The sequence below is a fragment of the Haemaphysalis longicornis genome, unplaced genomic scaffold (assembly GCF_048455015.1).
Source record: "Haemaphysalis longicornis isolate Haplotype H1 unplaced genomic scaffold, Haemaphysalis longicornis Haplotype H1 scaffold_6, whole genome shotgun sequence".
Lineage (NCBI taxonomy): Eukaryota > Metazoa > Arthropoda > Arachnida > Ixodida > Ixodidae > Haemaphysalis > Haemaphysalis longicornis.
Window position 1 is genome coordinate 211,021,426 of NW_027526407.1, and position 27,782 is coordinate 211,049,207.

The window sequence follows — 27,782 nt, forward strand, 5'->3', positions numbered from 1 at the left end:
TAAAGCCGCCGTGGGTTATTATTTAGAGAGTTGGCAATACCCAGGAATGAACAGCTTCGGGCTACACATACTTGCTTATACAAAACTCAAAAATAAAATAAACAAAAAATGACTCGGCCGGCCCGACCCAACATACGATATGTTGATCAACACCGTATCAACCGTATGTTGTGCACCAGCTGCCCGCGTAATTTCTGTTCCTGCCTCGATGAAAAGCTCAAACGCGTCGTAAACGACCCTGTGGGCAGCCATAATCTATTTCACGCCCATGACTACAGCGCAAACTTTGCCGTGACCGAAAAGGTACGTTGCCGTTCGTACGGAGTTCGCGTCAGCCCGCCACCAAGCAAGCTCGGGAGCGTTTCTGACAACGCCTCATAGATGGGGCTATATGGGTAGTGCGTATAGCAATTTCCGGTGGGACTTCACTACGTAGTACATATAGCATCGTCCTTGTTGCATTGACTTCTATGGCTAGCTGACGGGGAATTGGAAATATTTCGTTGAAGCGGAAATTTCGTTGAAGCGGCGTTCGTTGTAGCGGGGTTCGACGTATATGTTTATGACATTCCAAACTGTGTGCTGCATTCCCCGGCATTTCAGTATGCGCATGACATTCTGCTTGTTTCTAGGCACAGTGCTTTGATGTTGCCGTTGGGAATCTGCAACGTCATTGTGAGCAGATTATGAAATGGTTTAGCAGCAATCAAATAGTACAAATAAACACACAAGAAACGCAGTTTGTTTGCTTTGCTACATCACTTTTTTTGCATGATCTTGAACGTTCAAACTGTAAATGCTCATCTGTTTTGCCTGTGGACTCTGTTAAATACTTGGGTATATTTTTCAATTCTAACATGCCTTGGAACATGCATCTGGCCTTTACGTGCTCTCATTTGACGAAAACTGCATGTCTGATGTCCGGGCTCAAGCCTCTTTGTCACGTAAACGAATTGTTTTTGTGCTAGCCTGTTCCGCATTAAGGTACAATGGTGCGCTTCATTTGTGTGTAATTCGTCGTCCTTGTCCCGCCTAGCGCCAGCAATCTTCCGAGTAAAAAACCAACTAGCCCCATTTCGGGCTTTGGTTAAGGTACAGAATTTGTTGTTTTTATTTTTGCTCTGACTTCTGGAAAAATAAAGTTGATTTTATTTTACGTTCGATACTGAAACATGTATTGTATGGTACACCAGATCTTGATAATAGTGGTGTCTTTAATCAAAGCATTCTGACGGGCTAGTTGGTCTGACATGACGTGTCGTCTGACATGGTCTTTCAGTGTTTTGCGCATGCCCGATTCCAAAATGTTGTACTTGGGTGGGCATGTTTGGTCTCGGCAATTTTGCCAACTGTACACTCCTCGGCGGGATCTACACCCTCGCGGTCTTTTTAGCTTGCCACGAACTACAACTCGATTCGGTGAACGTGTTCGATATTACTTCATCCCAACGGTCCTGAATTCTTTGCCAGACAACTTCTTTTCTATGCACAGTCGAAGGCAAATTTAAAAGCAGTCTGATAGAACTTTACTTCTCACAATATTAGCAGTACTTTTCTCTCCTAAATTATTTCTTTATATTTGTCCATTTGTTGTTTGGCTGAAAGATTTTAGCACCTGTGCATTCCTCTCTGTTTCATTGGTTAGGGAAATACTACGCTCGAGTTGCCACAAAAACAACTTGCCCAACTCCGTGCTCATAGAAGGAGGTGATGACGTCATGAGTGGTACTATTTACACTACTTTCGGCCTCACACCCCTTCACGTTGGAACGTCGCCCTTCTGCCCGCAACATGGGGCCTTTCCTGGAGGCTTCTCCCACTCACCATGTGTGCCTGGCCGGTTATTCGCAACAGGCGATGCCTCCGCTGTCTCCGAACGATACGGTTACGCTGGAAATAACTAAAGGATCCCTCTGTGATAAACGAAGCCAGTGATCCACTTTGGCCAGCTGCACAATACCTGTTCCACAACTCACAAATGGACCAGAGTGAAGTCACGTGCACCACATGTTTCGTAACGCCCGTCACAAAAGCAGCACACTCCTGGAAAGGTCCGAAACCCGACTCAGTGGCTGCTATTGCAGAACCTGGCACGTGCTGTGCCACCAGCTCTTTCATGTCCACTGAAGAGTCAACACTTTCCCGCCAACATCCAGGTGATCCACCCGCTCTTCCTTCCCGCTCTCACGCGTGCAGGCCGAGCGGCAGCTTCTGTGCCACGCGCAGCTTGGCCGACCGGCTGCGGGGGTTGCGCTGCACCTCGGCGGCCGACGGCAGCTGCAGCGGCCCCAGCGGTCGCCACAGCCGCCTCCTCTCGGCCGCCATCTCGTCTCGGCTGTGCCACACGGCCGCGTTGCGGTGCCGCTGCGCGATGGACTTGCTCACCGGCTCGTCCACGTCCACGCCCTGCCACCAGGGAAGCAGCGCACACCCTCACTCCCCAGCATAGAAATGCAGCGCGCAAATGTTTCAAGCTTCCCACACTGCAGCGAAAATCAAACAAACTAAATGGAATCAGCAAGAGGAAAAAAAAAAACTAAAAATAAGCGTTTCAGTTCCCACTCAAGATTATCCAACAGATTCTCTCCACAAGCGTAAGTGTAAGAAGGCAGCGATGGCGTAGAGGTAGAACACCCGCCTCGCGTGCAAAAGGACCGTGGCTCGAATCCCGGTGCCGGACAATTCCCACCGGATTAAAAAAAAAAAATCCGCATATTGATGGAATTGCACAAAGGGGCTTGGGGTGCGGCCTGACCCCGGCGAACATTGCCGGTAATGCACTCCCTCACCAGAGCAGGATTGGCCACCCTGGTGTAGTAACGGCCACAACCTCCCATGAATACGCCAAGTCAGACTGTAGGCTTCACTGAACCAAACTAGGATGTCCAGTTCGACTTCAACTTTAAGCCCTACTCAAAAACTTCAAACAATTCGGACAGAAACGAGGAATATTTCCCAAGAAATGGACCAATTACGACACAAACTCTACAGCAAGTCAGGCATTCGGTGTACCCCACTTTGAGCTCTAACTTTAAACTTGCTGAATTGCTCTGTCTTTGCTGATAGGCTTACCCACAATGCACTGTCGGTATGTGGCGGGAAGGCAAGGCAAGGAGGGGTTCTCTCATCTTCAAGCCCAAAACCAGCCCACTGTCCTTACGACACCCTGGTAGCTCAGCAGTGCACACGCAGCCACACTCAGCACCCTCGGGGCAAGAAAGCCCTCCTCCCTCTAATCCAAGGAGTGGCAACGTGAGTGTGGCTAAGCCTACCTAAGCCACAAGGATGAACGACAGGCTTGTCTAGCCACATACCAGTGTGACACTCCGATACATACAGTACCCTCATTCAGACAAACTCAGTTGCGACGAACTTCACAGCTTACACAAACAACACGTTTCCTCACCTGTGACATGCACAATGCAAAAACGCCCGCTTAAGACAAGTTCCTGATAATATGTACATGCAAATTTTCGCATCCCTTCAAGATTGCCTTAATGGGACGTCCGTACTTTTCTTCATGCCAATACGGTGGCACTGGAGGGCCGGTTTGCCAACCACGTGAGTTTCTTATCACACACTCAGCATTTTTTACACATTCGTATTGGATGCGAAATGTTCTTGTTTGCAATTTTTGTGCATGCTGCGACGTTTGTGGCCCAGGTGTGTTAAGGATAAACTTAATGCGACCAATATACTACAGGTTTTCCCACTCAATTTAATCCCGTAATTTAATCCCACCATTTAATTTGGCGGCAGCCAATTTAATCCAAACGCCATCTAATTTACTCCAGGTGCCAACCAATTTGGGTTTTGTGCAAAATTAGGCACAGTTTTTCAGACTTTGTTGCGCGTGGTGTGGTAAAAACGTAGTGTTTCTTGATCCACGGTGTGCAAAATATCTTACGCACACAGCTTAATGGACATTTACTAACACACGCAGACCAGGAGAGCGGTCTTATTTGATCCATTGGTGCCGCGTGCTGACCATCTGTGAGGTTGTCAGAAGTGTCGTCTGCTCGCGTATTGTTACATCAGCAGACTTGCCAGTGTATGGTTACGCGAGCAGACGATACTTCTGATGATCTTGCAGAAGATATTATAATTTCAAAATAATACTTAACACGGCATAAAATCATTCACCTATTGAAAGTCAGAATGCAAAGGGCATTTAAAGGAGCCATGAAGACAAAATACAAGTTGGGTTTATTAGAAAGACTGCTTAGTCCCGATAACAATGATACCAATAACATCGCAATCTTCGAACCAATAACAGAGACATTAAAGAAAATGTGTGAAGCAGTCGCGACCCCCTAGCCAATTTCGCGCAACTTTTCTATGACGTCACAGAACCTTGTTTGTGCGATTGGCGGCCGCCTAACTGCCTGTCGCGACGACACATGACTGGACGTCTGTAATGGGGCCTCTAGTTCCATTTGACTGCATCACTTGAATGCTAACGTGCAGTTAACGCACTGAAAATTATGTTTTATTGTTGGCCCGTATGACGTAATTCTTGCTCATAACACGTCACTGTGGCACAAAATTTGAGTTTTAAATACTTCTTGCTTTTTTTCGTTAAAAAAAGCATCTTTTGGGGCTGTAATGGAGCTGAGTGAGATACTGAGTCCTAGTTCTTTCAAATTAAACGAAGTTGTGTTTTCTCTTCATGGCGCCTTTAAAGTAATGTGTTTTCATCAAAGGAACTGCTGAAGGCATTTTTACACGAGGAGCAGACGTGAGTTGCCGATGGCATCACAGTCTCGTTTGTGTGGTTGGCGGCCGCCGACCAAAGCCCCTGCCAAGGGAGGGAATTTGTGTAGAGCGGCCTCCGGTTCCATTTGATTGCATCACTTGGATGCTAGCGTGCAGTTGAAGCACTGGCAACTCTGCTCTTACTGCTTTCCCACACTGCGCCACTCCTGCCCATGTTACGTCACTGCAGCCAAAAATTTGAAGGCTTTTATACAGTTATTGCATTTTCTCGGCTAAAGAAACCCCTTTGTGAAAGTCTTTTGCTTTCAAGTTCATCACAGTTGTATTTTGTCTCCACGACAAAACAGTTGAAACAGTTAAGGAGAGTGCGTCTTGGATTGGAACCCAGGTCCTACAGAACGCAAGCACCACGTGTGCATCTCCTGCACCGTAGCTGAGCCCCTCCTCCACTCGAGCCTCACGCAATCGAGGAGATGCTTGAAAGCAATGTCCACCGAGCCGAGTCACTACACTGAGTGGAGGGCTCACTGACAGTACGGCCGTCAGGTGCAGCGAGCCAGAGGTGGACGCAGTGGACGCATTGTGGCCTTCGAGCTGAACACGCGCCTTTGAGACCCGCACTGAGGACTGGGCAAATAGTTGGAGCATGCTGCCTACCAAGAAGCCCAGGCAGCACACTTGCACCCGTAACGAATATGTGGGCCTTACACAGGGCGAAACAGAAGGAGACCAAAGGGCAGAGACAAAACAGAACAAAAACAGCAATGTCAGGAACTGAAAAACTGTGTTAATTCGGGCTTGTTGGTACATGTTGGTTAATTCCGGCTTGTTGGTTTGATAACAGGACACAGAGAAGGCGACACGAGTGCCCAGTCTCGTGTCGCCTTCTCTGTGTCCTGTCCTAGCGCTGTAATCAAACTAAGCAATGACAGGACACAACTGCACTATCGCATTATCAGCAAGCGGCTACTCTTGCACGCATGTACACCTCGGAACAAGATTCCAGTGAACAGAACAATGCCGCACTGCTTCAGCTGGAACCCCTGGTCGGCCCAACAAGAACCCTTACAGAGCAGACAAACATCCCTCTGGTGATGAAAATCTCACAGCAGAACACAAGAGGACACAATCGAAACAGACCTGCAGCTGGCATACAGGATCACGCAGCGTGAAATAAATTGCAACCATCTCCCCGAACTCTTGTTCCCGAAGGGAGTGGCGATAACCAGTCTGCCGGAATACATGCACAGCACGTGCCCAAATGATGCGCACAAATGGCGCCCACACAGAATGCAACCCCATTCGAACAAGCAGCTCCTCTCCAGAGAAGGCTGCTCACTGGCCTGTCTTTGTTTTACGTCAGATCAGAAAAACTTCACCATACTTGAGAAGTTAATGGTGCGCATCAGTTTTTGCATTGACCATAGCAAAATGTTCACTGTGATATTCAAAGAAACTGCCCAAACAGAAATTTTTATTTGCTTTGTTAGCTCCGAAAGCAAATCTGATCATTCGATAACAAAAACAAGCAGAACATTTCAAGCTACACAGGACATCTGGGGGACTTCAATTGCATTCCCTGCATTTCCAAAGCTTTGCCTTCGGAGTATGCTTGAGCCCGGCACATGTTTGATGGCTCCAGCACAAGCACCAGTCACACATTACAGACTTCTCATCATGCAAGTTTGTCTTGCATTCATGGCACTTCCATGGCTCCTCCTTCTTCATCTTCACTACCATCTGTACAGCTTGCCACGCATCGTCGCTGAAAAAGCACCGTGTAAGGCTGTCATCTACACATTCATCCCGAATGCCATCAGGAACATCCCAAACAGCCAAGGCCGATTGCCAATGATTGGAAATCCCATGGGTCCCCATTGGCTTCCGAGCCGTCGGCCACTCATCGGTAACTTGGCTGAAAGATTCAGTGAGCGCCAAGCAAACGGCGATCGGAAGTAACGTCACACGGAAGGCTCATCGGAAGCCGAGCTTCAGCTGACGGACAAAGCGCATTTTGACCTTGAGCTTGCCGAGCCCGTGACGGCGATGGTTAGAGCAGGTGAACAGGCCACAATGCAGCAAAAAGTAGTTACCTAAAGAGCCACAGCACCGGGCCATGAAACAAAGCGTACTTAAACTAAAGTGCAGCGTATTCAAAAATTGATCTACAGACCAAGACCATAACTTTTTCCTCCGATCACTCCATGACGCCAGAACCGAAACCCGAACACCGTGCTGCTTTAAAGGGACACTGAAGTGTTATGTAAACATTGCGGGATTACTTGCGCAAATTGTAGTCCGGAGTCCCCAGGCCATGTTTCGACCACTCTGGGTGCGTTTACGCGATTTTATTTAGTAGAAAAATTAATTAGAAAAACATCCCCCTCGCGAGGGGCACGATCAAATGCAGAGCATTTCCGCGGGGGGCGCGCCTGCAAGTCGTATGGATTACGTATTGGTTGTTGTTGTAATTGTTGTCTTCCAGCGTAGACATTGTCGATGAAGTCGCTGGTGAAACGTGAAACGTGCCGGGAACCCCCTGCCGCGGCTATGACGCAACGTGGAGCGGCTATGACGCAACGTGGCGCGGCTATGACGCAACACAATCCACTTTAATCCAATCCAAATCCAAACCAAGCCAAGCCAAGCCAATCCAATCCAATGCCCCTCGCGAGAGAGTGTTATAGCGCCAAAATCGCGCCACCACACGAACGCATGATGTTGACGTCACGATCACGCCACAGATGTTAGCGACTGGAGCACGCGCGAACGACATATGTGGTTTAAGCGCGAACCGACCGCGGCGAGAGAGCGCGATGCGAGCGCCCCCACCTGTTCTTGCGCGCGAACCGACTGTTGATCAGCGCAAACCCAACGTGGCGAGAGAGGGTGTTGCGCACGTCCCCACCTGTTGTGCGCCCGAACCGAACGCGGCGAGAGAGGGCGTTGCGAGCGGAGAGAAGGCGAGGAGGACGCGGGCAGATCAGAAAAACTTCACCATACTTGAGAAGTTAATGGTGCGTATCAGTTTTCGCATTGACCATAGCAAAATGTTCACTGTGATATTCGAAGAAACTGCCCAAACAGAAATCCTTATTTGCTTTGTTAGCTCCGAAAGCAAATCTGATCATTCGATAACAAAAAGAATGCCCATACAATTACTACCAATGCATACTGTGGCTCTCAACAAGGCTGTGCTCTCACTTCAATGTGCACGCACTAATTTCCATGCATGCGGGATTCTGTCACCTGCCTACATGATGTACAAATTTTCACTTCCTTTGCATTCAATGAAAACGGGGAGAGGCACATACAAACACTCAATTTTCAAATTGAGCTCGAAAAATGATTGCATAAGCAATTTGATTTGATGTCCAAATTTCCAACCCCAAAATTCACAAATATAATTCGAGACTTGTGCCATGAGCCCGCAAGCTTCATCCAATGCAGTCTAGCTTGCACTAACTGCCTTTTCAAAAGTCTACTCCGTACGGTATTCTTGAATCTGGCAAGCACACGGTCATTGTGCTGTGTGTTTTAGCCCAGACGGAAGGGAAACCTGAGCCGACAGCGCGCAGCTGGCGGTTCGGCCCGCCCAACGAACGAATTACGAGGGCGCGACCCGGGGCAGGGGAACCGAAAAATAAAGGCACTCTCAGACTGAACGCCAGACGTGTCGGTTGTACGTTTCTCACGCTCCGCGAACACTACATGGTGGCAGTGTACGTTCGAACCTGCTACAAAGGCACCGATGGAGGGGTCGCAAGCCCAGGAAGGAAAAATGGCGATGTCCAGTTTTCAATGCAAGCCTCCAGAGGAATTTGCTTTCGCAAGCCCAAGTGAGTGGCCGCAATGGAAGAGGCATTGTGAACATTTTCGCATCCTGAGTGGCCTCGCCCCGAAATGCGCGGTGGAACAAGTCTACGCATTGGTCTACTTTATGACCGGCAAGGCAGAAGATATCCTTGCCTCATTCAAGTTGACAGAGGCACAAAAGAACAGCTACAATGATGTTTTGCAATTGTTCGAGAACCACTTCAAAGTTCGAAGAAATATCATGTACGAAAGAGCGACATTCTTCAGAAGAGAACAGCGGGAAGGAGAAGGTGTCGAAGAGTTCCTCACTGAGCTACACCGACTGGCCAAGTTGTGCACTTTCGGAGCAATGCATGACGAGATGATCCGGGAGCGGATAGTGGTGGGCATCAGGGACCGCAAGCTGTCTGAACAATTGCAGCTGGACGTGGAGCTGACCCTCCAAAAGGCCGCCAACATGGCGCGACAGTCTGAAGTCGTAAAAGAACAAGCTGCTACACTCCACGGACACAAGAAAGGAAACGCGGACAGAGTTGGCCAGACTCGTAAAATGACTGTCTCTCCAAGAAATCGAAAGGGGTCTGCAACACGAGACAAGAAGCCGCCTGAATCCGAAGCAAAGCAGTGTATGTTCTGTGGCTACTCGCAGCACACTACAGGGAAGTGCCCTGCACAAAACACGACGTGCAACAAGTACCGCAAAAAGGGACATTTTGCCGGTGTCTGCAAAGGAGGAGCATCAGTCCGCGAGATCGTCGGTAGCAACGATGCATTTCTCGGAGCCGTCTCATCCAGCCGCGACGACAAGTGGATGGCTACTGTGGACATCAATGGGTCGCCCGTCACCTTCAAAGTGGACACTGGAGCTGATGTGACTGTGATTCCTGTGAAAACGTACGGGCAGAGATATTTCAAGGATCTTCATCTCCAGGAGCCCGAAAAGGTTTTGAAGGGACCCAATGAGCGACAACTTCCTGTTTCCGGCATGATAACGGCAGACATGTCATACTGCGACACGTCGACGAAAGGAAGCATCTACGTTGTGGATGGTCTTCAGATGCCTCTCCTGTCAAGGAAAGCTAGCGAAGAACTAGGCATTGTAAAACGTCTTGATCAAGTCATCATTCAGAAAAGTGAAGCTGTCAACCCACAGGGTGAGTTTCCCAAGCTGTTCTGCGGTCTTGGTAAAATTAAGCTCGCATACAAGATCAAGCTCAAAGAAGATGCTGTACTGTTAGCGTTGACCACTCCTCGAAAAGTTGCCATACCATTAATGTCAAAGGCCAAAGCAAAACTTTAAGAGATGGTTGAGCTTGATGTTATCGAGCCAGTTGAGGAGCCAACAGAATGGTGTTCTGGAATGGTCATTGTTCAGAAACCTGACGGAGATGTACGCATATGCGTAGACCTGACTGAGCTAAACAAGTTTGTAGAGCGATAGATAGATAGATAGAGAGAACTTTATTTGAGCCCTTGAGGTCACCGTTGAGGCGGCCTCCGACGGGGTGGTCCCTTATTCACAGGGCCCATAAACGGCCAGCACCTCCAGGCCCCGGGCCACAAGGGCCATGTGGGTAGTTCCGGTGGGGCTGGACCGTAGGATCTGCCATCGCTCTTTGGGGGAAGGGGGTAGGGGGGTGGTGGTTGGGGATGGGATTTGTGGGATGGGGGCTTTGAGTGACGTACACTCTGCGATGACGTGTCGCAAGGTGCCTTTTTCTTGGCGACAGAAGGGGCATGTGTCTTCATATTGTTGTGGGAACATGGTGTGTAGTAATTTTGGGTGGGCCAGCGACTCCGCTTGAATTCTTCTTAATATTGTCTGTTCTTTCCATGTAAGTGTACAATGGGGTGCCGGCAGTGTGCGCCTGTCCTCCCTGTACATATCTGTTATCGCTTTGAAGCTAGTGACGGGAGTCGGGTCGTCTTCTCCTCCACTCGCCTCCTCTTGTGCCCGGCGTGCCATCTCTCGGGCGTAGTAGTCGGCAATTGTGTTGCCGATTAATGAGGAGTGAGCGGGTGTCCATACGATCTCGACTACCCTTTCTGGTGGCTCTCTCTTATTCATAATGTGTGCTGCCAAGGAGGAGATCGTGCCCTTCCGGTAGCTGCTGTAGGCCTTCTTGCTGTCAGTGACAACGACCTCGACGCCGGGTTGAAGCAGCGCTAGTGCCATGGCCACTTCTTCCGCTGTGGTTGGGTCTCGTGTCCTCGTAGATGCCGTGGTAATTAGTCTGTTTCGAGACGTTACGGCCACTGCTGCTCTGTCGCTTCCCTGTAGTAGGGATGCGTCCGTGTACAAGCCGTGAGGGTTGTCGCCGAATCTCCTCTCCAGAGCTGCTGTTTGCGCCTTTCTTCTTCCCTCGTCCTCTCCCGGCGTCATATTACGTGGAAGGGGCTTCGACGTGATGTTTGCTCGCCAGTGTGGCCCGGGCCAGTATGAGGCCCGGTGTTGGCATCAGCTCGATCTTCCATCCGATCTTCTGGAGGACCCTTCTGCCGTGTTCGGTGCAGCTGAGTCGCATCCTCTGGTTGGACAGGTGGGCCTCCACAAGCTCGTCCACGGTGTTGTGGACTCCCATTTCATGCAGCTGTTTGGTGGACGTGTAGATGGGGAGTCCCAGGGCTTGCTTCGTTGCCTTTCTTATGAGTATGTCAAGTCCTTCCCTCTGTGTCTTCATTAATTGCAGGTACGGTGCTGAATAGGTGATTCGCGAGATGACGAAAGCCTGGACAAGGCGGATTGCGTCGTCTTCTTTGATGCCTCGATTCCTGTTGGCTACCCATCTCAGCATACCCAGTACCTGTTCCGTGGTGGTTCTGATCTTGGCAAGGGCTGCGTCCGCTTTACCGTCGGTCCTCAGTATGAGCCCCAGTATACGGCATTGTTGGGTGGGCTTTATCTCGATTCCGTCTATTTGAACAGTGATTTGACTCCTGGTCTTCTTGTTAGCACCCGGCTGAACTACTAAGAGCGAGAAGTTCACCCTCTGCCTGTCAGTGAACATGTCCTTGCGCAACTTGCTGGAGCCCAGTACTTTTCCAAAGTCGACGCCAATTCACAATTTTGGCAGTTTGAGCTTGCGGAAGAGTCTCAAAGCATGACCACGTTCATAACGCCATTCGGCAGGTACCGGTTCAAGAGACTACTGTTCGGAATCAGTTCAGCGCCTGAATTCTTCCAAAGGAAGATGTCAGTTTTTGGATAGCCTGGAAGGCGTCGTGTGTAACATGGATGGTATCCTGATCTACGGCAGGACACAAGCAGAGCATAAAGCCCGTTTCAGAGCGGTTCTGGAAAGGTTACAGAAACATGGCGTCACGTTGAACCATGAAAAGTGCGAGTTCAATGTTCAAAGGGTAAAGTTCTTGGGACACATCGTTGGTAACCAAGGAATTCATGTCGACCCGTCAAAAGTGCAGGCTATCATTGACATGAGACCACCATCAAACACTCAGGAGCTGAGAAGGTTTCTCGGAATAGCAAACTACCTGATGAAGTTTGTCCCGAACATGTCAGAAATAGCTCACCCCATGAACGCTCTTCTAAATGTGAAAAGCGAGTGGGTATGGACCTCAGCCCAACAGAAAAGCTTCGAACTGCTGAAGAAGAAGCTGTCTGAAAGTCCAGTCATAGCCTCCTCTATAACTTCTGTGCCCGCGCGTTGGCGCGGAATACAGAGGCGGCGTCGGTCCCTCATAGTTCTGGAGCATGCCGCCAGAAGACGCGCCTATCCCATAATAGCAGCAGACGACGCAGCCTATGCACGCTTGCGGGGATGAGGGTTTAAAACGTCTCCGTTTCATAAAGGGTTATCCGTCGACAGTAGAAAGTAATCTTACACAAGATTTTGAACATAAAAACTTTAATCAGAAGGTGACACGAGCTTTCTATTCGATTTTGCGCTACAGCTTCAGCACTTTCCGAGACAGTGGTTTCGCATGCAACATTTTTGCAATGTCGTGTCTGTCAGTCACACTCGTCGCGAAGTTCACAAAAAGTGGCTGGAAAAACTTGACGAGCACAAGGTTCACGAGTTTTTCATGGTGGCCTTGGGTTGAGCACTTCAGTTGTTCACGTTTCTGAAGTACTTCTGCGGCGTTGTCAACGGCAGCCTTTAGTGGCTGGTTCATCTTCCTAGCTTTCGCGAGGAAAACCTCAACGTACTTCTTTAGTGAATGGAGAACCATCACAAGCTCAGCAGACGGGTAGAGGAGTCCACCTTTGTCCTGGTGCCTAATTAAGGCATCCGATGGCGCTGAACTGTTGCGTTTCGTCACTAGGGCGACGCATTCATCACAGCAAATGGTTTCGTCTTCGCGTCGAGCACCCTTCTTTATAGTCGGACAGGACGAAGTGTCGGCTACAAACAGTGGAATAACAAGATGTGCTATTCGGGGTCCAGTTGTCTCTCGAGATCACCTTAAGCCACTTTTCGCGAAGTTCTTGGTCACTGGGAATTTCGTGGAACGACACTGCAGTTTCTTTCCGGCTGCTCCATGATTTACAGAGCGGTACGCAGCAGTACGGCATTGTGCAGCGTTCGGGGCCTAGACAGCCGCCTTTCTTCTGGTAGTGCTACAGAGAACAAAAATACCACGTTTAAGCATGATGCCTTGAAGCAAGCGCCGTTTCTTAACGATATGTTTAACTACGAACTTACCCGGGTCGACGAAAAGTTCGAAGAACATGCGCATGGCACTGGCCCGGCTGTCTCGACAAGCGCTGCAGTTAGCAAAGCACTTGGAGAGCAAGCATCGACAATATCTGTGTCGCAGACGACAATAAATGCGTATCGCTGCGTCCGTAATTGGCAGCAACTGCCAAGCTTTTTTTTGGCTTGGTCTCGCCCGCTTATGTATTCAGTGCTGTGCAACAAAGATTATTATTATTATTATTATTATTATCACGCTAGAAAGAATATCACAACTAAGCAAAGCTTTCGAACGAATACGGTAAACAAATTTCGCGCGCGGCGGGAAAACCGCGGCGTAGCGGATCGTCTGCTGTTGCAGCGAGCACTGCGGGAGCTATTATGGGATGCGAGCGCCTCTAGCGGTGCGCCGCGGCGTACAACGAGAGAAGTGGGGACGGCGTTGAGGGACCAATTGCGCGGGCACAGAAGTTATAGAGGAGGCTATGGTCCAGTTCTATCAGTATTCGACCCAGAGAACATGACTGTAGCTTCAGCAGATGCCCCATCGTTCGGGTTAGGTGCAGTTCTGCGACAGAAGCAGAAAGGTGGCGTCTACTGACCTGTCAGAGACAGAAAGAAGGTACGCTCAGATTGAGAAAGAAGGCCTTGCTGTGACCTGGGCATGTGAGAAGTTTCAGGAGTATGTCACTGGCATACAGTTTACCATTGAAACTGACCATAAGCCGTTAGTTCCGATTTTCATGTCGAAGCATTTGTTGGATATCACTCCCAGGCTATAAAGGCTAAAAATGCGCATGATGCGTTTTTCCTATAACATGACACATGTGCCGGGCAAGGACCTTGTTGCTGCTGAAGCTCTGTCTCGACAGTCGCTACCTCACCGAGATAGCACTGAGCTTGAAGAAGAAGTTGCATGCTACGTCAGAAGCGTAATTGCCAATCTTCCGTCAACTGACAAGAGACTTGCGGAAATTCGACGAGAGCAAGCGGCAGATCCAATTTGCAGCACGTTGAGCAGCTACTGCAATGATGGATGGCCAGACCGCAAAGAGGTCCCTTTCGAATGTAAAGATTATTGGCAGCACAGGTCAGACATAGCTGTTCACGATGGCCTTCTCATGAAAGGATCAAGGATTATAATTCCTGGGCCCATGCGCAAAGAAATACTCGCGAAGATACACCAGGGACATCAAGGAATTGTTAAATGTCGAGCAAAAGCACAAGAGTCGGTATGGTGGCCGGGTGTATCGACAGAAATCGAAGAGCTTGTTCGCCGATGTACACAGTGCGTTAAAGAACAGGGATGCGGACATGAGCCATCTGATTTTCCCGATCGACCATGGCAGAAAGTTGCCATGGACATGTTTCACTGTGGAGGGAAGAACTATACTTGCTTGTGACTGATTATTATTCAAGGTATCCCGAGATCGCCCTGCTTCCGAGAATGACAGCGCAAGAAGTCATCAAGCATGTGAAGTCTATTTTCGCAAGGCATTGCACGCCTGAGACAGTTTTCAGTGACAATGGACCTCAGTTCAAAAAACTTGATGGCTCTGCTTTCCGCCAGTTCGCGGATGAATGGCGCTTCGAACACGTAACATCAAGCCCCAGGTTTCCGCAAAGCAATGGCTTCGTTGAGGCAGCTGTGCGGATCATAAAGAAGAGCCTACAGAAAACGGGGGACAGTTATGTTGCTCTTCAGGCGTACAGAGCCACGCCACTTGCAAATGGCTTTAGCCCTGCGGAGTTGTTAATGGGACGGCGTCTGAGAACGCCTGTTCCGGCAGTGTCTAGTTCGCTAGATCCCGCTGTTGTCGACAATACAGCGCTCCGGGCGTGGGAACTGCGCCGAGCAGCCCAGCAGAAGAGAAACCACGACAGAAGGCACGGGGCTCAGATCCTCCATGATTTAGAGCCGGGAGAAACGGTGTGGATAAAGAACCAGAACAAGACTGGAACGGTGCTTTCATCGGCGGGGTCTCCGATGTCTTACATCGTGGAGACAGACACAGACCAACTGAGAAGGAACCGAGTCCACTTAGCCCCAGTCCCTGAAGTTAAGGTTCCACGCTCATCGAATGAATGATCACCTGGGAGAAACCCGCCAGCTTCGCAAGATGCAAGGAGACGTGAGGTGGGAGAAGTGCCGGTTCAAGAGGACCAAAAGCCACGAGAAAAAAAATGAACCCCAAGAGAGCTCATCTGCCCCACAGGGCTACAAGACACGGAGTGGACACGTAGTCAAGCCTGTCAAGCGCTTGTAAAAGGGAGGGCTGAGAGGGGAAGATGTGCTGTGTGTTTATGCCAAGACGCAAGGGAAACCCGAGCCGACGGCGCGCCCGACGAAGGAATTACGAGGGCGCGACCCGGGGAGGGGAACCAAAAAATCAAGGCACTCTTAGACTGAATGCCAAACGTGTCGGTTGTACATTTCTCGCGCTCTGTAAACACTACTGTCATGACTAACTTGAGCTCACCACAAGACTCACTGACCAGCAAGGCTGTGTTGAGAGCTCCACGGCCTCAAAAGACAAGTTTTCCAGTGGGGATTCTCACACGTAACTTTTAGGGGTGCAGACTTAAAGGGACCATGAAAACAAAACACAACTTTGTTCAGTCTGAAAGAACCACCCTTTGGCGACCCCAGACACGAAGGACATTTTATTAGTCGAAAAAATGCAAGAAATATTAAAAAAACTTTGAAATTTCAGGCTACAGTGAAGTAACATGGGCTGGAGTCTAAGCCAGCATTATGAGCCAGCGCTAAGAACACAGTAATCAGCTGCACATTAGCATCCAAGCCATACGATCAAATGGAACCAGAGGACCCCTCATGACAAGTCCTTTTGGCAGTGGCTTAGGCCGCCAATCACATAGATGAGATTTGGTGATGTTGTACAGAGCTCGCTCAAAGTGGGTACGGGGTCGTCACTGCTCCACCTGTTTCCGTTAAGGGAAGATGCTACTCACACCAAATTTTTATGCCCCCTATTCGTTGCTTTTATCGATGCTTAATAATGGCCTGGCAAGCCAAAACAGCACTTTATGTACTTGAACATGCAATAATTACTGGCACAGGACGGCCTGAAAATCGTCACTTTCGGTTTCCATCGCTTCCACGCTATGACCTCACCAGTTTGTGGGGAAATCAAAACATAGTGGAGGATGGTGTAGGCGTTGTTTCGACTGCCCTGCCATTGGAGCTGGGCGGCTGAGCTGCCTCAAGGCATTTAGGCCTACCATCGCGGCGGATATTTGACGACCGCTTTCAATAAACATCCTGATGGCGACTTCTGTTGCGATTCCAGGCCATATTATCAGCTCCTATCCAACGTGTGGAACTCTGTTTCAGGCAAGAGGGCCTTTGGGGGCCACAGTTATGCTATGGCTACGCGTATCAGCTTGTAGACGCGCCAGCGCCTAGTCACTGTTCACCAGGCCGTGTGTGTGTGAAGAGATGTCACGAGTTTCTGCCGGACATGGGAGACAGCTTGCTACGTTACTTCTTCCTACCACGGAGCGGTGTCACACTGGTGTCCATTGGCTGTTCCTCTGGTGCGATAAATGACATCAAATTACAGTATGTTCCACGCGTTGCAGGCCGTCCATATTTCACACAGAACACAAGCGCAGTAAAAAACAGTGGACAAGGCGTGGACAGGACAAGCGCTAACTTTCAACAATTGGTTCATTGCAGAACCAGCACATAAAAACATGTCTGGCTAGCATGAAGAGAGAAGGAAGGAAAGGAAAACATCAAAACGATGGGCGAAAGAAGAAAAAAACAGTGACGTGCAAGAAATCCAGCTCAGGTTTCGACAAGGCCACAGACGGCCTGCTGACATATTGATCCCTGGACCTTGCAATCTCTGCCGCCTGACAAGTTCTCTTGTCAGGCCCCAGCGGTGAAAATACAAAAAAACTGTGGCTGATTCCTCTGTCATAGGAATCGGTAAAACACGAAAGTGAAATGTGCAGCGAAATCTGCAGCTGAGCATGATTTGCGGGTCAGCGGCTGTCTTGAGGGTGTGCTTGGCGAGCGATGTCCTGGTGGCGAATCGCTTCGGCAAAGGTGCACTGGCGTCACTTCCATGACTGATATGATGGTAGGGAAATCTTGGTGTATCCCGGCATAAAACACTTTTGCGTTAAAATATAAAACCCGAAAACTAACCCTTAGTATAACGTACTCTTTAGTACTAAAGGTTGCTTCCCCGCAAGAAGACTCTCCCTCGTATCCTGACTCCCTCCTCCACTCGAGCTTCCGCTCGAGAAGACCCTTCAAAGTGAGTTTTGGTTTCATAAACTAACCTCCACTCGAGTGTCTACTCCAACGGAGGAGCCGCTCGGCAATTTGGAGGAGCCACTCCAAGGTGTCGTCAGTGCTACCTAGAAACAGCCCTCCAGTACTATTTTCAAGATGGCCACCTACGCTCCTCTCGGTTCGAGCCAGCTGTGCTCGCTCGCCTCTTTCGCGGATTTATGGTGCAAAACAGCGCAAGGAACACGGGGACAAAAAGGAAGAGCGGTCCCTGTGTTCCTTGCGCTGTTTTCCACCATGAATCTTAATCTGCACCAACCAGCCCAACTTGCCATCTTACATCCTACTCTTTCGCGGAGTTCGCGGAGCATGTATCCCGCATTGATCAGGTGTTTAATGAAGGTTTAGAGGATTTCCGCACTGCGAATTTGCCATGTCAGCACATAAGGCACTGGCCGAATACGGTTGAGCACTTCAGGAAGGGCAAATTTGTGTCGCGGTGCTGATTTACAAAATCGATCACTGCTGGAGCTGCCGAGGCGGCTAACCTTCAAGCCAAACGCCAGCAACCGCGGCCACCAACTGCTCCCTGCATTGCGGCTGCTGGTTACGTTGCGATGTAACCTGCAGCCCCCTCCAAGTGCCAGTCGCTTCGTGCTCATCTGCTACCTCGCGCTTGCGTGGTGTTGAACGCAAACATTTCTACCGGGTTTACTGTGGTGCCATCCAAATTACAAAAGCTATCTTTTGTAATCTGAACATTATGTGGGCTGAGGATAGCGGCATGAACAGCAAAGAACAAAAAATTAAGCGCTCACTGTGTCGTCAATTCTGGCCGAAAATATGGGCTCGTCACGCATGAAAACAAAACCGCCGTACACCTCCAGCCCTTCCGCTGACATCGTCATCTTGGCTGTCATCCGGAGTGGGGGCCCCACTGAAACTCATAGTGATTGACAAGATCAGAAAGAGCGAGCGGGCGACACGGCACGATTCGGGGAGCAGCGTGCACGAAAATAAAACAGTTCTTTCGTCTGCAACCGAAGTATGTGCGCAGTGCGGCCCGACCAAAAAACAGCTATCTCTAGTTGTGTCCACCTAGCTCATGTCATTTTTGTGCTCCGCTCAATCAGAGAAAGTAATAGTATTTCTTAAAATACCTATATAGTTAGTCAACAAAAAATAAAAACGTTATAAAGCTACATTTTTGAGGCGACCTTTCATGTCTTGAATAGAAACTTTCAATAACCTTGCTTCCAGATGCCTTTCGCTCCCCCTCAGAAACTGCGATCTCGAGGGTCGCTCGAAATGGAGGATTTCCTCGGAGGATCGGCCTCACCACGTTTGTGAAATACGTTGAGACCTCGAGTGGAGGTGTTGCTGCATCCTCCACTCAACGAAGTGGAGGAGGGATTCAGAATATGGGGGTCTGTCTGCAGGGGTGCACCCTTTTCAGGCAAATTGCTTCATTGTACTGGCATCACTTCTGTGATGGATATGACGTAAGTGAAATCTTCGTGAATCCCGGAATAAAGCACTTTCGTGTTTAAAAAAAGTTGTTTGGTCGTATGGAGAATGACACGGGTTTCCCAAGATACATTTTTTACAATGGGCAGCCAGCTGGCCGTCGGTGGCAATGCTACTGACCTTGTTCTTGTGCTCTTGTAAGCGAACGTTTACCGTACTTTCCGGTGTATAAGCTGCGTTTTCTTTTCTGAAATTTTCGTTGGTGCGTCTTATCCACCGGTGCGACTTATGCATGGAATAAATCTGGTTCGTGGCGGCCGCGTGTGGTCCGTGCTCGAAGAGGTGCCCGTGTGCTGCGTGATGTCAGCGCACGTTAGGAGACACAGCTCTATGGTCTAAACGAATCCGAAGCCCACCTCTGCGGTGTTTCTCGTAGCCTATATGTCGCTTCGGGATGTTAAACCAAACAATTCAGAGCTTTTTCTAGTCAAAAACATAATGATAATGGCCTGCGACAGCCGTGCGCCACCTTCTGCCACGCGTAGAGTAACTACGGTTCGGAATAAATTCAAAGTAACATCAAATTGGGTTGCAAAAACAAAATGCAGCTTATAAATATTGCAGAGAGTGTTACTCTGAAGGAGGTTAATGTGCTGCTAATTTTTAAAATATCAGCTTGCTGATAAGTTTCAATTTTCGGGCCATTTCGTTGGCGTCACTTTCGTTCGCCATGACACCTTTATTGCACTGATTTCCGAAGTCAGGACGCCTGACGTGCGCGACATTTGGAGAGGTGGGCAAGTGGGTCTCCAACTCTTGGTACTCCATTTCTACAAAAATAGTTGTAGCTGGCTTCATACAGGCCGGACTGATCCCGTCTACGAGTGGCGACGATGTTGGTGAAGAAGACACCAGTGAGTCAGACGACGACAGCGATGCGACGGCGGAACTCCCACTTGAAGTTGCTGAAGTTAGCGAGTCGGAGGAAGAAGGCTTCAATGGTTTTGCCTAAACGTCGTCTGTAAGCACATGCCATCTAGGTGTGTATCAATACACCATTTTTGAAAAGTTAGTACTGTCTAGACTTTGGACGGTATATGCATGTGTAGAGCCCCTAGCTTTCCGCGATTCCGCAATTCCGCGAAAAATCGCGGAATTGAAGTGTTTTCACGGAATTCCAAAAAAAACCGTTAAAAGTGTGGCGCTACGTCCCCAAAACGATATATTCAGTGAAATGTGGCGGAATAGTGGCATTTTCTATTAGCAATAGCAAAATAGTTTCTATTAATTGTCTGCAACATTTTTACTGTTGAAAATTTAAATTTGCATCTGCGTATTCCTACCTTATCAAATAATAAAAGTGGCTAGGTGGCACAGCCTCCACCCGAATCAAGGGCCATAGTCATAGCCACAGAAAGAGAACATTGCACACGATGAGGCCTGTCAGATTGAAAACAAATGAAGGGTGCAATGAGTAAAGCGGCTAGCAAGGCGCTAGTATACTTGGAGAACTCTGACACTTGGAAGTTCTTCAAGAGTGTGAGGTGCTTGGATCCCCTGCAAGTTGGGTGCTTCTCAGAGAAGAGATCAGAGTTTGGGGCTGTTCCTGGACTTATAGCCCTAGCTGCTGAATGGCAAGTGTTCTGAAGTCTGCCCAAGACCTCAAGTCTAGTGACCAGTGGCACAATTTCTAGTGGCACAATTTCTTTCTAAACAAGAAAAGCCAAGTGAAGATTTTGATGTCCTGGCTTTCTGGGCTGGGATGGAACACTTGACCCCAACACTTTCTTCCATTGCCCTTAAATACCTGTCGGTGCCAGTCAACTCTGTTGACGCAGAAAAGTCATTCAGTCGCTATGGTGACATCGTGTCTCACAAGCGCCATTCTCTTGGTGAAGAAAGCACAAAGCATCACCTAATGCTCAGCCACAATAGCTTCCTTCAGTTGTAAATAGAATCTAGCTCGTTAGGAGTCTGAAGTGTCTAATAAATGAACTGTTACATGTACCTTATGCCGTTTCAATGTTGTCGCGGAATTTTGCAGATTCCCCTATCTAGAATCGCAGAATTTGAAATGTTTCACCGCAAAAAGTGAGGGGCCCTATGCATGTGTCTAGTACTGCTTACCGGAGGATGCGTTGAGAGGTGGCGGCCGCTGCAACCATGTACCTTCACTGCACTTTTCAAACGAACTGATCCTCTATGAGCTTACCTGATTAAAAATGGCGTCTTTTATACCGGTGCGACTTACACAGGTTTTTTTTTCCGGAAAAACTGTCGTTTTGAGGGGGGTGACTTACACAAAGGTGCGACTTATAGACCGGAAAATACGGTAAGCATGTGCTGGTCTCGCCGATATAGTGTCTGCCACACGACAGATGAATTTTGTAGACAGCGCTACGTCGGCATTTCACAAAGGCGTCTCTGTGCTTGGTAGCGCAGATCGGTTTCCGCGCACGCGTGGGACAGCTCAACCTGCACAAAGCCAAAAGCTTGTGAGGCGCCGTGAACACGACCTTGACCCCTGAACGTTGCCCAACTTTCTTGAGGTAGCGCGAGATTTTATGTATGTATGGGATGACAGCTATGACAGCTATCTTTCCTTTGGCTCTTCTTTCTTTGTCCTTCCTCTGGTATTCTGCCTTCAGCTCATCGCTCAAACGAGGCTTAATTTTCCTTTTGCGAAGCAGGCCTTCAGCAACGGAAACAATAACCTGCCTGGGAAAACCCACAGCTTCCTGCGCTTGTTTGCTGTGTGAAATCTGCACCGAGACGGCCAAAACGTTTTCCTTCTGACGTCCATATTTCAGCCAGGGTACTCTGCTATGTCAAGCGTCAAGCCACCAAGCTGTGTAGTGGGAGAGAAAGAGGGGGAGATGAGGAAGGAGGAGGGGGAGGGGGCCCACCTGGAAGTGCCGCTTGACGATGCGGTCCTCGAGCGAGTGGAAGGAGAGCACGGCCAGTCGGGCCCCCGGCCGCAGCCAGCGCTGTGCCAGCCCCAGGGCCCAGTGCAGCTCGTTGAGCTCGTTGTTGACCGCAATGCGCAGCGCCATGAACGTCTTGGTGGCCGGGTGGCTGGGCCGCCCCAGCATGTCCTCGGCCGGCCCCGCACTGCGGCAATGGGGCGCTGGCTGGGGGGCTCCTCTGCCACTACCACACGTGACCGCTTCTCTGGTACTGCAGCAACTCGACTAATTCAAACTATCCCTGATGTCCCACAAGGCCAAATTGACATAATATTCTCAGGCCTTGCCAAAGCTCTCGATCAGGTATCGCACCCCAAGTTGCTATTAAACTCATACTTTTGATAACCCCTGGTTATCCAAATGGCTTTCGTCCCACCTCAGCCATAGAGACCAGTTTATCGCATGTGAAGGCTACCAGCCTTCCTTTTCGCCTGTAAAGTCTGGTGTACCCCAGGGAAGCACGCTGGGTCCCCTGCTGTTTCGGTTGTTTATCGATGATACGCCACATGACACAACTGTCCCATCAAAGTGTTCATACATGACTGTGCAATGTACAACCGTATTGAAACACGTGCCGATCACACTGAATTCTAATCTGCAAAAAAATTTTAAAATGCTGTGACAGCTGGAAAATGGTTTTGAGCTCCGAACAATGGTGTACATGTCTGTCACTAGAAAAAAAAAGTAATATTGTTTATGCTTGTTGCATATGGAGGGCGTCATGCTAAAAAGAGTATCAACATTTACACACTCAGGTTTGAAGCTTACCTCGGAAGTGCGTTGGAATGAACATGCAGATTATGTACCGTACCTACCCGATTCTAACGCGCACCCGATTTTCCAGGCAAAAAACCGAAAAAAACTTGCCCCTCCGATTGTAACGCGCACGGAACTCTGTGACCCAGACAAACGAATGCAAGAGAAATGGGCGATTTATTTCCTGAAGTAATCTCACTTATCTCACTCCTCGTCGCTCTCTGCTGACCACAACATCTCGTCCTCAGTGCCGTCAAGCGCGCTCGCGATGCCACACTTCTGAACGAACATTCAACCATGGTCGATGGGATTGCGGCCCACGCCTCACACGCCCATCCCGCGAGCTTCTCCATATGCGCACGCTTCAGCCGAGCGCTCGTTTTGAACACGTGAGAGCCGCTGCTGCCTTTGCTGTTATCAAGTGCGCAAGTGGAATGATTCGACGATTTGTGTGAACGCCGATAGAAAAGCCTAGGTGCCTATGCTTTCTGCTACAGTGAACTAGAATACTTTGGTAGTGGAAAAAGTGGCCGCCTTTGAGTGAGGCACTTGGTGTCAACCCCACGCGGTGGCGCTAGCGAGCCCCGCCCGAGCGCTTTTTCGCCATGGGAAGCGGCGGGCAGGCGTGCGTCGGGTCAGTCTCCGAGGCACGATAGTTGTTTTTTCGCGTAAAAATAGTAGAGAATGCTATTAATGTACCAAGGTTTTTATTGGAAAGGTACCTACATCACGTATTTACTGTTTGCTCATTTTGTCATCACATTTGGCCAACCGAGCTGACCGCACGCGTCGTGCTTTAGCCATCGAGGCTAGCATGCGGGTACTTTTTTCTTCGGTGTTTGATGATTTTCGATCGTGTTGTGTCAACTGAGGGATCAGCGGTGTGCTTTAGGCGGGCCAGCGTACATCAATATTTCTGCTTTAGCCTTGATTTTTTGCCGATTTTTCTATCAAGTTTTGCATACTGAGCAAACAGCGTCGTGCGTACACAAACGTTTACGTTGTCTTTTTCCAAATTTTGCCCACCCTTCAGTCAAGCCAACGAAAAGCATGCAAATACAGGATTCGGGACCACAATTCTCAGAAAAGCACCAAGCCACACGGCATCATTTTACTGCGCGACCATTTTAAAATTGCACACTTTTTTGCACACTGAACACCCATAAACATAAAATATTTACACATTATTTACATTTAGTTAGTTACATCCACGTTAGAAACAATTAAAACAAAGAACCAAGAACATTTAAACAAGGCTCCTCTTACAATTTCACAAACCAAGATCACGTGCGGCGGCTAGCCGGTTGCGATTTCCAGTAACAATCATGTGTGGGGAGACAATGTCATTGTGTCATCTGTTCATTGTGGGTGTTCGCTTTCCGAACTGTAAATAATCACCAGTGGGTGCGCGCCCACCCATGCATGCACCAAACGTGCAGAGCGCTTAACTACAGACTATAGGAACACGAAGGGAGAAGCAGAACCAAAACCACATGTGAGAGTCGAAATGCAAGTGCGAAAGAAAAGATCGGTGCGCTTGAAGCAAGAACAGGTACAGAGAAAAATATTCAGTACCACACGAAGGCGTCCACTCGCCGAAGCGCGCGAGCAACGCCGAACGGGTCCTGATAATGCACGCAAACGTCGTGCGTGAGAGAAAACAAACCAGATACACAAAACAACAGAGAATGAAAGCAAAAATATAACGCAACCCGCAGCGTTCGTTGTGGACTGTATTCGAGTGGCAGCAGTTCTATTTCAGTGTAAATTCATCGCTGGTGTGGCGAAAGCGTGTTGCAATGGCTTTGCGAAGGCTATTGGTAATAGCAAGGCTCTTATGGGAAAAGTTGATGATGGTTGGATGTTAATGGCTCAAGGCCAACTGGGGCAAAGAGCGTCAAAAAAGTACAGCTATGTCGTGCGCATGTACTGTTCATTTTTCCTACCCATTTGGCCAACCAAGCAGACCGCGTGTGTCGTGCTTTAGTGATCGAGGCTAGCGTGTGGATACTTTGTTTGCTAACATTTCTGTCGTGTTGTGTCAGCCGAGGTGGTGCGTTGTTTCCGTTATTTTTTTTTTTCAAATTTGATGCGCGCTAGAGCACTGCACAGGTCGCAGTTCCCAGGCCAGGCCCGAGCCCGACAAAGTTTTCAAATATAAGCTCGAACCCCGCCCCTACCTGACAAAATTTAATAAAATAAACCTGAAACTGTCGGACCGTTTTGAAATACCGTATTTACTCGCGTAATCCTCGCACTCGCGTAATCCTCGCACCCCTAATGTAAGCCACCAAAACTTGGATTTTTTGGTTCCTCGCATAATCCTCGCACCCCCAACTTTGCAGCGGCGAAAGTTGCCTGCTCGCGAAACCCGCGTGGTGCACGCGCTCTCCAACGCGCGCCCTCCCCCGCCGCCTCTCCGTTCGGCGGAGAGCGCTGTGTATCCAAGGCCATCCAGGCGCCCTAACAACCTGCATGGCTACCCCCTAACAGGCGCCCTAACACGCCACTCACACTGTCCTTGAGCCGGTTTCGCGCATGTTTCGCGTGCGGTGTTCGCGTGCGGTGCGGTTCTAGACGGTGTTCGCGCAGCCCGCTGTCGTGTCGTCGTCGTGGTCCCGCCGTTGAGCGGCAGCAGTCAGTGAGTCACTCGCGTCAGTGGTGGATAGCTCGCTGCCGTTTTGAGAACTTTTTGATCTAATTGTTTTGTGCTTGGTGCCGCTTCGACATGGGGAGGAACGCCAGCTACACTGCCGCTTTCAAATTGAAAGCGAAAGAGTACGCGATCGAACACGGCAACCGTGCCGCAGGCAGGCACTTCGGCGTCACCGACTTCCGTGCGTTACTGGAGTAGGGCACGCACATACGACGAGATAGGGCGCGCGCCAGAAAGCAAAGGCGGCAATTCCATGATCGCAGATCGACAGGAGACTGTTTACGTTGTAAATAATAAAATAAAAAGAAATAGCTGCTGTTGGCAACACTGAGCTTACCTATACAAAAAATGACCGCTACATTTAGCGGGATTGGCATAAGGCAAATTGGCAACACTGTGCACTGGATTTTTTTTTCCCCGCATAATTCTCGCACCCCTAACTTTGCATTGACTTTCCCGAAAAAAAAGTGCAAGGATTATGCGAGTAAATACGGTATCAGCCCGCGTCCGACAGATTATAAACACGAGTCCGAAACATTTGGTGTTTTCAACCTGACAACATAACATAGAGCGACTATATTGGACTTGCAATTTTAAAAACTTGGACCAAGCTCCGGACACAGAAAAGGAATTTTGGGAATAGTATCGGTGAAATATATTTTGATCGAAGCTGCAGTGACTTCGCACTTCGATTTTTTTTTCCTTTAACCTTATTCAATGAGCAAACTTGTTGGTATAAACAATCACGAATTTGCGCGCACGACTGCCAGGCTTCAGACACTGCGTGCATGCAGTGTCTGCGTGCATGCGGGCCAGCACGGACCAAAAAAAATTTGTTGAAGGCTGAGCCCCGCCCGGGCCCGAGAAAATGCGTGCCACCTGGGCCAGGGCATTGCAGTGCACTAATCCACACAACACACACGATATGCTTTTAATAACTTCACTCGGGCAAAAAGCATCAACATTCGCAGCTGCAATTCTCGGAAAAGCACCATATGGCACACTTTATAACGCGATCATTTTAAAACTGTACAGTTCATTGGTACGCTGGCTATCCATTAACAAAACACAATTACCATATTACAAATGCACAAGTTCATAAAAAGTGCTGCCCTCGTCTCGCAGACATTAAATATTGTGAAACAGCTAGGAATTCAACAAACAAAAGCAGGCTAAAACAAATCGCAAATATAAAATCTTTATAACAATCACATAAATTTATTATTGGTACAGTCCCACAACACGCTATTGCACTATCCTTTCAAACTGCATGGGCCATATGGCCCTTCAGAACTAATTAAAAGACCACCGCAAGCATATGCCCTCTCCAAATTACAAACAAAAGAAAGAACCAAGAACATTTAAAGGAGCCATGAAGACAAAATCCAAGTTGGGTTTGTTAGAAAGACTGCTTAGTCCCGATAACAATGATACAAATATCATCGCAATCTTCTAACAAATAATGGAGATATTAAAGAAAATGTGTGAAGCAGTCGCGACCCCCTAGCCAATTTCCCGCAACTTTTCTATGACGTCACGGAACCTTGTTTGTGCGATTGGCGGCCGCCTAACTGACCTGTCGCGACAACACATGACTGGACGCCTGTAATGGGGCCTCTAGTTCCATTTGACCGCATCACTTGAATGCTAACGTGCAGTTAACGCACTGAAAATTATGTTTTATTGTTGGCCCGTATGACGTCATTCTTGCTGATAACATGTCACGGTGGTGCAAAATTTGAAAGTTTTAAAATACTTCTTTCTTTTTTTTTTTCGTTACAAAACATCTTTTGGGGCTGTAATGAAGCTGAGTGAGATACTCAATCCTAGTTCTTTCAAATTACACGAAGTTGTATTTTCTCTTCATGGCTCCTTTAAAGATGCCGTCTAGGCTGCTCTTGCAATTGCACACACAAAGCTGTCATTTCCAACGGCTTAAGAAACATCAAAACGGAGTGTGAATCACTCAACAGCAGCATAGCGCAACGCGCGCTGCCTCGGGATCTCCTCGGGAGGAACACACCAGCGCCACGCGTGGCGGTTAACAAGTTCGGCTTCAAGAGCGCTATGGGTAGAAGGCGCCGCTTTTTCCACTACCCAAGTATTCTCTAGTTCACTATACTTTCTGCGTGTCCGAAAAATCACTGCTTGCTTGCATGGGGGAAAGAAAAGGTATTTTTTCCTCCATGCTTGCTTGCCAGAAGCTTTGGTGCCATGTTGAGATGGCGATGGCGGTGGGTGGGACGAAATTTCCGCTGTTTCGGCAGTCTCGTATCCGATTCTAACGCGCATGCGATTTTTCGGCCTATTTTTCCTGAAAAAAAGTGCGCGCTAGAATCGGGTAAGTACGGTATGTAGTAAGGTGTGAGAGCTTTGTGGTCACTTAGAACAAACATGCACTGTAATGGTACCTCTGAAGTAAAACCTTTAGTGTATAAAAGTGTACTACAACCAAGAATCAAATATGCTAAAATTGTGTGGGACCC

The 27,782-nt window shown here is 48.8% G+C and overlaps 1 protein-coding gene across 2 annotated transcripts in view; it reads right to left on the reverse strand.

Annotated features, from left to right (window-relative positions):
• Window positions 1–1,989: 1,989 nt before the first annotated feature.
• The window catches only part of LOC144141343 (12S rRNA N(4)-cytidine methyltransferase METTL15), a 52,978-nt gene continuing 27,185 nt past the window's right edge, over window positions 1,990–27,782 (reverse strand). Inside the window, exons 7-8 of one of the 2 annotated variants that reach the window (XM_077672937.1) lie at window positions 21,825–22,095; window positions 1,990–2,406 (exon numbers count right to left, since the gene is read on the reverse strand). In XM_077672937.1, coding sequence (XP_077529063.1) covers window positions 2,185–2,406; window positions 21,825–22,095 — 493 coding nt within the window. In that variant the 3' untranslated portion in view covers window positions 1,990–2,184. The remainder of the gene's footprint in view (window positions 2,407–21,824; window positions 22,096–27,782) is intronic. The other variant, XM_077672939.1, reaches the window with a different exon arrangement.